Source organism: Lepus europaeus, unplaced genomic scaffold (genome assembly GCF_033115175.1).
Source record: "Lepus europaeus isolate LE1 unplaced genomic scaffold, mLepTim1.pri SCAFFOLD_283, whole genome shotgun sequence".
NCBI classification, from domain to species: Eukaryota; Metazoa; Chordata; class Mammalia; order Lagomorpha; family Leporidae; genus Lepus; species Lepus europaeus.
In genome coordinates this window covers 119,312-133,719 of record NW_026909162.1, presented here as the reverse complement: position 1 = coordinate 133,719, position 14,408 = coordinate 119,312, and the positions used below count along the sequence as shown (strand labels likewise).

The 14,408-nt window shown below is 54.5% G+C and overlaps 1 protein-coding gene across 1 annotated transcript; it reads right to left on the bottom strand.

Moving 5' to 3' along the window:
• Positions 1–376: 376 nt before the first annotated feature.
• Positions 377–8,409, bottom strand: LOC133754713 (uncharacterized). Its single transcript, XM_062185144.1, has 2 exons — positions 7,907–8,409; positions 377–2,816 (listed from the first exon to the last, which is right to left on the bottom strand). Exon 2 carries the CDS (start codon positions 2,726–2,728, stop codon positions 1,013–1,015), a length of 1,716 nt encoding a protein of 571 aa, XP_062041128.1. The 5' UTR covers positions 2,729–2,816; positions 7,907–8,409; the 3' UTR covers positions 377–1,012.
• Between the last annotated feature and the right edge of the window lie 5,999 nt (positions 8,410–14,408).

The window sequence follows — 14,408 nt, the reverse complement described above, 5'->3', positions numbered from 1 at the left end:
CCGGATGCAGCCACAGGGAAGGGGGGTTCTTTGTTGGCAGGCCCCATTCCCGAAGCATCCACGGGCACTTCCCGAAGGGCTGACACCTGCTGCGCCTCAGCAGCCAGCCAACCTCCCTCCCTCTGGTCGGGCACTGCAAGCCACACAGCCACTTGTGTCCCCTGTGTCCCTCCCTGGAGGCCGCAGCGCGTTTTGGGTTTTGGCGCGGACGGGCCCCTCTCGGCTTCCGTAGTCCATTTGCCCCCGGAGCCTGCCATACCCCTGGCCCCAGGGGCGGGCCCTGCTGAGTCCCCGAGCGCCTCCTGGGTTCCTGCCACCACCCTTGGGCCGGGATGAGGTGCCACCTTGTGCGGCGAGCCTCGACCAGCAAGGCACAGAATTAAAGGCACGAAGATCCTTCTCCGATCACGGTTTATTGAGACGCCACTTGGTTGTCAATACAGATGTAGGCAGAGAGGCACTGAACACATTTCTCTCACTGCTTATATCCCCATCCCCTTGTCCCAGTACATAGTCATACATTATCTTAAGTCTAAACCCATCCCCTGTCCCAGCACATAGTCATACATTATCTTAAGTCTAAACATAGTGAAAGAGCAATAAACCCATAAAAAACAGGGAGCTTCAAAATAAACAAGCCTTGCCATAAACTGGCCTTGTCAAACATTAGTGCCTTCACAGACACTATCTAAGGCTCCTGGAAGATTACCTAAACAATCTTTACTCAGCACGTAGGCATGCAAGCAATCTTTACTCAGCACGTAGGCATCTTGCCTTACAAATCTTCCACAGTTCCCCCTTTTTTTTGTGTTTTACTGCAAATGAGGTCTTATCCCCGATCAGGCCTTCACCTCATGATGTGCTGGCCGATCAAGGGGCGCCTGTGCTCAGGGATACTCCCATTCCGGTGCAATGAGCAAAAGCTCTCGGAGTGCTAAGGCAATATCCCAGATGAAAAAGAATTCCTATCAGGTGCGATGGCACTATGGCCCCTGAGTGCAAGGACATTCTTTTAAGCTTCTTTAAACATGCTGAGCCAAACCGCGGGGGAACTGCCTGCCTCAATTGCGGCCATTGCTTGCAGGAGAGCAATTTTTTCGCGCTTGCGGCTCCGTACTAATCGGAAAAGAACAAAAAGAGTACACAACAGCCCTAATAGTAATACAGCTCCGAACAATCCAACCCCCACCCATTCTTTGAACCATTGTAACCCCTGTAATATATAATCAGAAAACCCTTTCAGAGTGACAACAGATGCTCTAGTTTCATTCAGCTGCAAAATCATGATAGTAAGATTTTGCTGAAGTTCCCCAAATTCCATAGACCAGTTCCCTGATAGATAAGACCCAAGTTTTCTTGACTCATTTAGAGAGGCTGGATATGGCGTGACACATATATGGTGCAGTCTCTGAACGCAACCTAGGCTGGTGACTTCAAAAAGATCTTCCATAGCTGCTTGCAGCAAGTCCATGCGTTTATTTAATAGTAGCACCCCTGAAGCCAGATGATCATTTATGCGTTCCTGGACAAATAGAGCGTCTGATGATCTTTTTACGACGTCATTAATAGTCTGCACAGTTTGAGCAGTGGAAGCCATGGCCACTCCCGCCGTAACAGCCGCTGCGGCAGAGGCGACAATTGCCGTTACAATGGCTATAATCCCAAAGTCCCGTGGCTGTCGAAACAAAACTGCCAGAGGAAATTCCTCTGGGTCAGTCACTACTGGTATAGGAACATAGGTAGGTACACGCATTATTACCATAGTTTTCTGAGTTCCATTCCAACACTGGGTTAAATAGCATGTATCATTTCCTGCACATTTTATTATCGTCCCATTATCTTGTTTATCTGTCAAAAGAAAAATAAAGGGAGGATCGACACAAACATGACTAGACAGGAGGCTCATATTATGCAAAGAATGCGATGTAAAGTTACTGAGTACGTGACTAGTTATGTTATAACTGCCACTAGCATTATAGAGGCTTATATTAATAGAATCAAGCCTTGCCAAAGGGGACAAATCCATACTAGCTCCACGTCTATTCCACAATACCCAGGAGGCTAAAGGATTGCCCGCTTTGGGTTTCTGATATAATTTGAATTTAGGAGAAAATTTATACGGTTCTTGGGTTTCTACACTTTCTGTGCAATCACCAAATCGCGGGGGATAGCTGAATTCCCGAGTGATGCACTTTGGTACAGGTCTAGATATGTTCCATGAAGCACTGGGATTGGTTCTTGTCTGTATTAAAAAAGGGACTGTTATGTTGGCTGTGATCAGGAGTGTAGTGACATTAGCCACGGTGCTATTACCTCCTCCTCCTGTTCCATTTGTGCTCCCTAGAGCAATTTTTGTAAGGGCCTCGAGCAACATTGGGATCGAGAGGTCAGGATTTAGATATTTAAAGGGATCATATATCCAACTAAGGTTATATGAAAGAATCTGTATACAGGGACTCTGCGAGTTCATAGAAAAACACAAGCTATTATAGAGGGTAACATTAGTAGCATTATATCGCATTTGTCGCATATTTTGTGGTGTTTTGCACGGTATTTCTAACTGACAGTCTCTATTATACAATTGAGGAAACATCTTATCACTAGAGAACACTGGCTTAGGTATTGGCCATGTTCTCGCAATGGCCCACAGGGTCACATTCTTTGATATCGTCATGGGAAATGTCAGCCATAGTCCCATCAGTATCCATGTCAGACGTTTCATTATCATGCCTCGTGTTCTCTTGTCGTTCCTCTTCTTTCTTATCTGTCACTCTCCTTGTCAGTCTCTCTGGAATCCAGATCGGGTCTGGTCGTTCCTGCGGAAAAACACAAATTGCTCCCCTGGATCTCTGTATCACAGGATCCGGGCCATACCATTTGTTATCTAGTACATCTTTCCACATGACCTTTTGGCTAGTTTGTACAGGATTTTTTGTATGTCTCATAGCCGCTGATTCATTCTCTGCATTAAAATGTAAGAAATTAAGAGTGTATAATGCAATAGCAAGGCGTTCTCTGGGGGTTGCATGGAATGCAATGCCCCCTTTCTGTTTTTGCAATGTTTCTTTTAGGGAGCGATTAGCGCTCTCCACAATGCCTTGGCCTTGAGGATTATACGGTAGGCCAGTTTTATGAGCTACTTGCATTTGTGACATAAAGGTAGCGAAGCCTTTTGAAGTATAAGCGGGCCCGTTGTCAGTTTTTATGAGGGCAGGCTTTCCCCAAGCTGCCCAAGCCTCAAGACAATGAAGTTTCACCTGTGCTACACGTTCCCCAGACAAGGAAGTGGCATGAATGACACCAGAATATGTGTCCACTGAGACATGTACATATTTTTGCCTACCGAATTCTGGGATGTGTGTAACATCCATTTGCCATAAGGATAAAGGTTTTAGTCCCCTAGGATTAACACCAGAATGTGGCGGATGGAGGAATATTGCACAATCTGGACAGGCCTTTACAATTTGCCGAGCTTGTTCTCTGGAGATATGAAAGCGCAAGCGCAGTGTATTAGCTGGAACATGATAAGAGGCATGAAAGTTTTTTGCTAGGTCAACAGAAGTCAGAGATACAAAGACACTATTACGGGTTGCAATATCTACCTTGGCATTAGTTTTACTCATAGGTCCAGGGAGGCCAGAGTGAGCTCTTATATGGCCAATGAAAAAGGGCATACGTCTAACCAGGATAGCTTGCTGGATTTGTCGGAATATTGGGGCTACCGTGCTATGCGACTGTATATGAGCTACAACTTCTAGTGAACGGACAGCATTTACCACATATTGGGAATCTGAGATAATATTAATGGGTTCATCTGAAAATGTGCGAAATACTGTCAATACCACTAAGCACTCTACCACTTGAGGGGCGTTAGGGCGAAAATAAAGAATCACAGGCTCTGAATCAGTTGTAGCATACGCTCCACGACCAGTCTTGGAACCATCAGTATAAATAGTTGTTGCAGCTGGAATGGGTTTGCTCTTTGTAAGTTTAGGAAAGTAAACTAAATTTCGCTGCACAAAAGTTAATAATTTGTCCGCTGGCAAGTGATTATCAATTACACCTGAGAAAGCAGTTAGAACAATAGGCCAAACATTAGTGGTACCGGCAAGAGTCTCAATTTGCATCTGAGTATAAGGCACAATCAGCTCATCAGGATGTTTACCAAAATGCATTGTGCAAAACTTGAGACCCAGAAGAGCATAATGAGCTACTAATTCAGGATAATACCGCAATGTTCTCACACCCGCTGAATTACCATGTATCCACCATAAAGGAGCATTTTGCCACACCACTCCAGTAGGTGTAGTGGGCGTAGCAAGAATGCATAGTAGTAATTTTTTAGACGGATCAAACCTACATAGTTGGGCTTTACTAATGGCCTTTTCTACGAGTTGCAAAGCTTTAACGCCCTCAGGAGTAAGTTGACGAGGAGAGGCAATATCTGGATTGCCCTCCAGAATAGAGAACAAAGGTTGCAGGTCATTTCGGGTCAGCGGTAAATATCCACGTAGCCAATTTATGTCCCCTAGCAGTTTTTGAAAATCATTCAGTGTACATAGGTTTTGAGTGCTAATGCAGAGCTTCTGTGGCCGAATGGAAGTTGTAGTAATTTTTGCTCCTAAAAATTGCACCACATCAGATTGTTGTATTTTTTCTGGGGCAATAGAAAGACCATATGCTTTAAGGCAGGAGGAGAGCAATGCAAAGGCCTTATCTACTAATTGCTGTGAATGAGCTGTGATAAGAATGTCATCCATATAATGAATGACACGGACTTGTGAAAGCTGTTTTCGCACTGGTGCGACAGCCTGATTAACATATAACTGGCAAAGAGTAGGGCTATTAGCCATGCCTTGAGGCAACACTTTCCATTGATACCTTGCGTCAGGCATTTCATGATTCTCTGAAGGGAGAGTAAAAGCGAATCGCTCTCGATCTAAAGAATGTAAAGGTATGGAAAAGAAACAATCCTTAATGTCTACCACTAGCATAGGCCAGCCCTTTGGAAGGGAAGACAGAAGAGGCAGTCCTCTCTGTACTGGTCCCATCAATTGCATCTGTCTATTGACTGCTCGCAGATCATGCAAAAGCCTCCATTTGCCTGATTTTTTCTTTATGACAAAAATTGGAGTATTCCAGGGCGATACTGAGGGCTCTATATGTTCTAACATCAGCTGCTCTTGCACAAGTTCTCTAGCGGCGGCGAGTTTTTCACGACTGAGGGGCCACTGGGGCACCCACACTGCCTTATTCGTATTCCAGGGAATACGTAATAGCTTTTCCTCAGTGGCCCCTAGGAAAAACCCACGCCTTTGCGGTCTGTTTTTTGAACTAACTCCACCGGTTCTGATATACCCTGAAGATTTTTCCCTAACCCTTTATTGGGCATATATCCTTGTCTTGCCATGATATTTTTGCTAGTCTGCGAATACTCATTAGTCAATATGAGTTTCATCTGGGTTTGTATATCCCTACCCCATAAATTTATAGGTAAATCTACCACAAAGGGACGAAAGGTGCCTTGTTGTTTATCGACTGTCCAGTGGAGTTCCTTAGAACTTATTTCTGGAGCCTGTCGATATCCCAATCCTACCAAGTCTTGAGAGGCATGCTGCAAAGGCCATCCCTTTGGCCAAAATTGTTTACTCATAACGCTACGATCTGCTCCTGTATCCACTAAGCCTGAAAAATGTTTACCCTCCACCTCTATCTGTAACATTGGTCGGTCATTTAATTCCATGCTTAGACATGCGAGATCGATTCCTGTAGATCCAAAACCAGATGCGCCACGGTTATGTGACCGGGCGGGGTATTTTTTATGACCTGATTGCAGTATCAGAAGTTGTGCTACGCGATCACCAGGGGAAATGGAAATTACTCCAAAAGGGGAGTAGCACATTACTTTAATAACACCCTCATAGTCAGGATCAATTACTCCTGGTAAAACAATTAACCCTCGTAGCGTTGATGATGACCGTCCAATGATTAATCCTGCGGTATTCTTTTCTAATGGGCCCTGCATGTCTGTATCTATTATCTGTACTCCCATGCTCTGTGTTAATACCAAGCCGGAGGTGGCACGGAGGTCCAGCCCTGCAGAGCCTGCGGTTGCTCTGCGGACTTCGGGGGTGGCTGCATGGAAGGTTCCTGTAGTGCCCCATATGCTTTCGGGCCCTGGGGACGGGGGCCCCGATATCCGTTTTTTGACTCCTTTTCTATCTTCTCGAGGGGTTGTCCGTTAATGTCTTTTACTGACCTACATTCATTAGCCCAATGCTTCCCCTTTTTGCATCTGGGACAAGTGCCAGGTATTTGTCGCACAGGATTGTTATGCTCCTTTTGTTCTTTACAATTTTTCTTAAAATGACCAATTTTCCCACACTTAAAACATGCACCATTATTGTTATTACGTTTTGTTGCAGTTAAAATAGCAGCAGCAAGCCCAGCATTAGTTAATGGTCCCCCAATTTCCCTACATGCCTTCAACCAGGCTTCTAGCCCTTTTCCTTTCCATGGAGTTATGGCTCGTTTGCAATCTTTAGTAGCTTGCTCATATATAAGCTGCTGAATTAAGGGCATTGAACTCTCCACGTCCCCAAAAATTTTTCCTGCTGCTTCCATCATTCTACCCACAAACTCTGAAAAAGGCTCATTGGGCCCTTGAATAATTTTTGTTAAATTCCCCGAGACCTCACCTCTTTTGGGTAAAGTCTTCCAAGCCCTGAGATATATGTCATTAATCTGTCTGTATACTTCAAGGGGGTAACGAGTTTGATCAGCCGCCCATTGTCCTTGTCCTAAAAGCATATCTGCTGTCCAATGCGGCTGACCATCCCGCACATTTTGTCTAGCCTGTGTATGTGCAGCATCGGTAACAATGGATCTGTAATCGAGATATTGTCCCGTGCTGAGGCTGCCTCGTGCAATCTCAAACCAATCTGAAGGTGTCATAGCATTAGTGGTTAATCGTCCTAACAAAGTTAAAGTATAGGCGGCATTGGGACCAAATTGGCGAGCGGCCTCCACTAGATCTTTTAACTGTTTATATGGTATAGGCTCATGAAATCGGCGTTGAGTCTGTTGTTCCTCAAATACCGGGAAGGCTGATGCCAATTGGGCCCACGTTTCCCTTTTAATAAAATGACTGCCTTTACTGTGCTTAACATAAGGGGGAGGGCGCACGCTAGCAGCCTGAATTTTATTATCTGCGCCCTGTTCCTCAGTCTCAGTGAAATCATTATCCAAATTTTCTTCATACTGCTCCTCTTCTGCCAATCTAAAATCCTCAAACTCACTTAAGGCGGGGTACAAAGGTGCTGAAGGTTTTTCTTTTTCTGAGCTCAAAATTTTCTTCATTTCCTCGCGAGATCTCTTATCTTTTACCTTGCTTTTTCTTTTGGTATGTTCCCTCTCCTCTGCAATACTTTGTTCCGACCAACTATCCTGCTGGTCAGCTAATGCTCTTCTCCCTTGTTTGATAATTTCCACATTTTTACCAGTTTGTAAGCAGGAATGTACCAATTTCCAAAACGGAAGAGTTCCTGCCCTAAGCGACCCCTTTTCTTTAGCCTGCTCCAAATCCTTTCCTAATTTTTCCCAACATTTCAAATTAATATCTCCAGTGTAAACAAACCAAGGGGCTTTCCTGTCTATATCTTCTAAAATCGTCTTTATTGTTTTTGTGGAAATTTTTAATCCCCTTTCTTTTAACAATGCTTGTATGGGATCCACGAAATTTTCACTTTCATGACTATTGGCAGTACCCATATCTATGATTCTAAAAGGCACTGTTTCCTTTTACTCTGGGCCGCACACAACTTTAGAACTATAACAGCGAGTATTAAAACAATGATAAGAGAGAAGGCAAAAATGATAATAACCAGGAGAAATTCTTCTAACATACCCTTCCTCGACGTCGACCCGTCTCCCGTGTGAAGTTCTGGATCTCACCTCTCCAGTCGTGCAATGTTACGCGTCTGGTTCGAGTTTCCCGGGTTTCGGCACCAGCTGCGGCGAGCCTCGACCAGCAAGGCACAGAATTAAAGGCACGAAGATCCTTCTCCGATCACGGTTTATTGAGACGCCACTTGGTTGTCAATACAGATGTAGGCAGAGAGGCACTGAACACATTTCTCTCACTGCTTATATCCCCATCCCCTTGTCCCAGTACATAGTCATACATTATCTTAAGTCTAAACCCATCCCCTGTCCCAGCACATAGTCATACATTATCTTAAGTCTAAACATAGTGAAAGAGCAATAAACCCATAAAAAACAGGGAGCTTCAAAATAAACAAGCCTTGCCATAAACTGGCCTTGTCAAACATTAGTGCCTTCACAGACACTATCTAAGGCTCCTGGAAGATTACCTAAACAATCTTTACTCAGCACGTAGGCATGCAAGCAATCTTTACTCAGCATGTAGGCATCTTGCCTTACAAATCTTCCACAACCTTGTGCGTAGAAGCCCTGCACACAGGCAAGAAGCCCCCCAGGCCCGCGGGCGCGCCCGACCCTGGAGCCCCCTGGCTGGCTGCAGCCACAGGGAACGGGGGTTCTGAGTTGGCAGCCCCCATTCCCGAAGCATCCACGGGCAGTTCCCCGAAGGGCTGACACCGGCTGCGCCTCAGCAGCCGGACAACCTCCCTCCCTCTGGTCGGGCACTGCAAGCCACACAGCCACTTGTGTCCCCTATGTCCCTGGAGGCCGCAGCGCGTTTTGGGTTTTGGCGCGGACGGGCCCCTCTCGGCTTCCGTAGTCCATTTGCCCCTGGAGCCTGCCAGACCCCTGGCCCCAGGGGCGGGCCCTGCTGAGTCCCCGAGCGCCTCCTGGGTTCCTGCCACCACCCTTGGGCTGGGATGAGGTGCCACCTTGTGCGTAGAAGCCCTGCACACAGGCAAGAAGCTGCACACACCCACTCCTGAAGCCCACTGGGGCAGTCCAAGGGCGAGGAGCTCGGAGCTCGGTCAGGGCTGTCCCAGCAGAACTTTTTGAGGGTGGACGGACACGCCCGCGGGCAATCAGGTGTTGCGGGCAGGCCCCGGGGGCAGGCCCTGCTGAGTCCCCGAGCGCCACCTGGGTTCCTGCCACCACCCTTGGGCCGGGATGAGGTGCCACCTTGTGCGTAGAAGCCCTGCACACAGGCAAGAAGCCCCCCAGGCCCGCGGCGCACCCGACACTGGAGCCCCCTGGCCGGATGCAGCCACAGGGAAGGGGGGTTCTTTGTTGGCAGGCCCCATTCCCGAAGCATCCACGGGCACTTCCCGAAGGGCTGACACCTGCTGCGCCTCAGCAGCCAGCCAACCTCCCTCCCTCTGGTCGGGCACTGCAAGCCACACAGCCACTTGTGTCCCCTGTGTCCCTCCCTGGAGGCCGCAGCGCGTTTTGGGTTTTGGCGCGGACGGGCCCCTCTCGGCTTCCGTAGTCCATTTGCCCCGGAGCCTGCCAGACCCCTGGCCCCAGGGGCGGGCCCTGCTGAGTCCCCGAGTGCCTTCTGAGTTCCTGCCACCACCCTTGGGCCGGGATGAGGTGCCACCTTGTGCGTAGAAGCCCTGCACACAGGCAAGAAGCCCCCCAGGCCCGCGGGCGCGCCCGACCCTGGAGCCCCCTGGCTGGCTGCAGCCACAGGGAACGGGGGTTCTGAGTTGGCAGCCCCCATTCCCGAAGCATCCACGGGCAGTTCCCCGAAGGGCTGACACCGGCTGCGCCTCAGCAGCCGGACAACCTCCCTCCCTCTGGTCGGGCACTGCAAGCCACACAGCCACTTGTGTCCCCTGTGTCCCTGGAGGCCGCAGCGCGTTTTGGGTTTTGGCGCGGACGGGCCCCTCTCGGCTTCCGTAGTCCATTTGCCCCTGGAGCCTGCCAGACCCCTGGCCCCAGGGGCGGGCCCTGCTGAGTCCCCGAGCGCCTCCTGGGTTCCTGCCACCACCCTTGGGCTGGGATGAGGTGCCACCTTGTGCGTAGAAGCCCTGCACACAGGCAAGAAGCTGCACACACCCACTCCTGAAGCCCACTGGGGCAGTCCAAGGGCGAGGAGCTCGGAGCTCGGTCAGGGCTGTCCCAGCAGAACTTTTTGAGGGTGGACGGACAAGCCCGCGGGCAATCAGGTGTTGCGGGCAGGCCCCGGGGGCAGGCCCTGCTGAGTCCCCGAGCGCCACCTGGGTTCCTGCCACCACCCTTGGGCCGGGATGAGGTGCCACCTTGTGCGTAGAAGCCCTGCACACAGGCAAGAAGCCCCCCAGGCCCGCGGCGCACCCGACACTGGAGCCCCCTGGCCGGATGCAGCCACAGGGAAGGGGGGTTCTTTGTTGGCAGGCCCCATTCCCGAAGCATCCACGGGCACTTCCCGAAGGGCTGACACCTGCTGCGCCTCAGCAGCCAGCCAACCTCCCTCCCTCTGGTCGGGCACTGCAAGCCACACAGCCACTTGTGTCCCCTGTGTCCCTCCCTGGAGGCCGCAGCGCGTTTTGGGTTTTGGCGCGGACGGGCCCCTCTCGGCTTCCGTAGTCCATTTGCCCCCGGAGCCTGCCATACCCCTGGCCCCAGGGGCGGGCCCTGCTGAGTCCCCGAGCGCCTCCTGGGTTCCTGCCACCACCCTTGGGCCGGGATGAGGTGCCACCTTGTGCGTAGAAGCCCTGCACACAGGCAAGAAGCCCCCCAGGCCCGCGGGCGCGCCCGACCCTGGAGCCCCCTGGCTGGCTGCAGCCACAGGGAACGGGGGTTCTGAGTTGGCAGCCCCCATTCCCGAAGCATCCACGGGCAGTTCCCCGAAGGGCTGACACCGGCTGCGCCTCAGCAGCCAGACAACCTCCCTCCCTCTGGTCGGGCACTGCAAGCCACACAGCCACTTGTGTCCCCTGTGTCCCTGGAGGCCGCAGCGCGTTTTGGGTTTTGGCGCGGACGGGCCCCTCTCGGCTTCCGTAGTCCATTGGCCCCCGGAGCCTGCCAGACCCCTGGCCCCAGGGGCGGGCCCTGCTGAGTCCCCGAGCGCCTCCTGAGTTCCTGCCACCACCCTTGGGCCGGGATGAGGTGCCACCTTGTGCGTAGAAGCCCTGCACACAGGCAAGAAGCCCCCCAGGCCCGTGGGCGCGCCCGACCCTGGAGCCCCCTGGCTGGCAGCAGCCACAGGGAACGGGGGTTCTGAGTTGGCAGCCCCCATTCCCGAAGCATCCACGGGCAGTTCCCCTAAGGGCTGACACCGGCTGCGCCTCAGCAGCCAGACAACCTCCCTCCCTCTGGTCGGGCACTGCAAGCCACACAGCCACTTGTGTCCCCTGTGTCCCTGGAGGCCGCAGCGCGTTTTGGGTTTTGGCGCGGACGGGCCCCTCTCGGCTTCCGTAGTCCATTTGCCCTGGAGCCTGCCAGACCCCTGGCCCCAGGGGCGGGCCCTGCTGAGTCCGCGAGCGCCTCCTGGGTTCCTGCCACCACCCTTGGGCCGGGATGAGGTGCCACCTTGTGCGTAGAAGCCCTGCACACAGGCAAGAAGCCCCTAGGCCCGCGGGCGCGCCCGACCCTGGAGCCCCCTGGCTGGCTGCAGCCACAGGGAACGGGGGTTCTGAGTTGGCAGCCCCCATTCCCGAAGCATCCACGGGCAGTTCCCCGAAGGGCTGACACCGGCTGCGCCTCAGCAGCCAGACAACCTCCCTCCCTCTGGTCGGGCACTGCAAGCCACACAGCCACTTGTGTCCCCTGTGTCCCTGGAGGCCGCAGCGCGTTTTGGGTTTTGGCGCGGACGGGCCCCTCTCGGCTTCCGTAGTCCATTTGCCCCGGAGCCTGCCAGACCCCTGGCCCCAGGGGCGGGCCCTGCTGAGTCCCCGAGTGCCTCCTGAGTTCCTGCCACCACCCTTGGGCCGGGATGTGGTGCCACCTTGTGCGTAGAAGCCCTGCACACAGGCAAGAAGCCCCTAGGCCCGCGGGCGCGCCCGACCCTGGAGCCCCCTGGCTGGCTGCAGCCACAGGGAACGGGGGTTCTGAGTTGGCAGCCCCCATTCCCGAAGCATCCACGGGCAGTTCCCCGAAGGGCTGACACCGGCTGCGCCTCAGCAGCCAGACAACCTCCCTCCCTCTGGTCGGGCACTGCAAGCCACACAGCCACTTGTGTCCCCTTTGTCCCTGGAGGCCGCAGCGCGTTTTGGGTTTTGGCGCGGACGGGCCCCTCTTGGCTTCCGTAGTCCATTTGCCCCGGAGCCTGCCAGACCCCTGGCCCCAGGGGCGGGCCCTGCTGAGTCCCCGAGTGCCTCCTGAGTTCCTGCCACCACCCTTGGGCCGGGATGAGGTGCCACCTTGTGCGTAGAAGCCCTGCACACAGGCAAGAAGCCCCCCAGGCCCGCGGGCGCGCCCGACCCTGGAGCCCCCTGGCTGGCTGCAGCCACAGGGAACGGGGGTTCTGAGTTGGCAGCCCCCATTCCCGAAGCATCCACGGGCAGTTCCCCGAAGGGCTGACACCGGCTGCGCCTCAGCAGCCGGACAACCTCCCTCCCTCTGGTCGGGCACTGCAAGCCACACAGCCACTTGTGTCCCCTGTGTCCCTGGAGGCCGCAGCGCGTTTTGGGTTTTGGCGCGGACGGGCCCCTCTCGGCTTCCGTAGTCCATTTGCCCCTGGAGCCTGCCAGACCCCTGGCCCCAGGGGCGGGCCCTGCTGAGTCCCCGAGCGCCTCCTGGGTTCCTGCCACCACCCTTGGGCTGGGATGAGGTGCCACCTTGTGCGTAGAAGCCCTGCACACAGGCAAGAAGCTGCACACACCCACTCCTGAAGCCCACTGGGGCAGTCCAAGGGCGAGGAGCTCGGAGCTCGGTCAGGGCTGTCCCAGCAGAACTTTTTGAGGGTGGACGGACACGCCCGCGGGCAATCAGGTGTTGCGGGCAGGCCCCGGGGGCAGGCCCTGCTGAGTCCCCGAGCGCCACCTGGGTTCCTGCCACCACCCTTGGGCCGGGATGAGGTGCCACCTTGTGCGTAGAAGCCCTGCACACAGGCAAGAAGCCCCCCAGGCCCGCGGCGCACCCGACACTGGAGCCCCCTGGCCGGATGCAGCCACAGGGAAGGGGGGTTCTTTGTTGGCAGGCCCCATTCCCGAAGCATCCACGGGCACTTCCCGAAGGGCTGACACCTGCTGCGCCTCAGCAGCCAGCCAACCTCCCTCCCTCTGGTCGGGCACTGCAAGCCACACAGCCACTTGTGTCCCCTGTGTCCCTCCCTGGAGGCCGCAGCGCGTTTTGGGTTTTGGCGCGGACGGGCCCCTCTCGGCTTCCGTAGTCCATTTGCCCTGGAGCCTGCCAGACCCCTGGCCCCAGGGGCGGGCCCTGCTGAGTCCGCGAGCGCCTCCTGGGTTCCTGCCACCACCCTTGGGCCGGGATGAGGTGCCACCTTGTGCGTAGAAGCCCTGCACACAGGCAAGAAGCCCCTAGGCCCGCGGGCGCGCCCGACCCTGGAGCCCCCTGGCTGGCTGCAGCCACAGGGAACGGGGGTTCTGAGTTGGCAGCCCCCATTCCCGAAGCATCCACGGGCAGTTCCCCGAAGGGCTGACACCGGCTGCGCCTCAGCAGCCAGACAACCTCCCTCCCTCTGGTCGGGCACTGCAAGCCACACAGCCACTTGTGTCCCCTTTGTCCCTGGAGGCCGCAGCGCGTTTTGGGTTTTGGCGCGGACGTGCCCCTCTCGGCTTCCGTAGTCCATTTGCCCCGGAGCCTGCCAGACCCCTGGCCCCAGGGGCGGGCCCTGCTGAGTCCCCGAGTGCCTCCTGAGTTCCTGCCACCACCCTTGGGCCGGGATGAGGTGCCACCTTGTGCGTAGAAGCCCTGCACACAGGCAAGAAGCCCCCCAGGCCCGCGGGCGCGCCCGACCCTGGAGCCCCCTGGCTGGCTGCAGCCACAGGGAACGGGGGTTCTGAGTTGGCAGCCCCCATTCCCGAAGCATCCACGGGCAGTTCCCCGAAGGGCTGACACCGGCTGCGCCTCAGCAGCCGGACAACCTCCCTCCCTCTGGTCGGGCACTGCAAGCCACACAGCCACTTGTGTCCCCTGTGTCCCTGGAGGCCGCAGCGCGTTTTGGGTTTTGGCGCGGACGGGCCCCTCTCGGCTTCCGTAGTCCATTTGCCCCTGGAGCCTGCCAGACCCCTGGCCCCAGGGGCGGGCCCTGCTGAGTCCCCGAGCGCCTCCTGGGTTCCTGCCACCACCCTTGGGCTGGGATGAGGTGCCACCTTGTGCGTAGAAGCCCTGCACACAGGCAAGAAGCTGCACACACCCACTCCTGAAGCCCACTGGGGCAGTCCAAGGGCGAGGAGCTCGGAGCTCGGTCAGGGCTGTCCCAGCAGAACTTTTTGAGGGTGGACGGACAAGCCCGCGGGCAATCAGGTGTTGCGGGCAGGCCCCGGGGGCAGGCCCTGCTGAGTCCCCGAGCGCCACCTGGG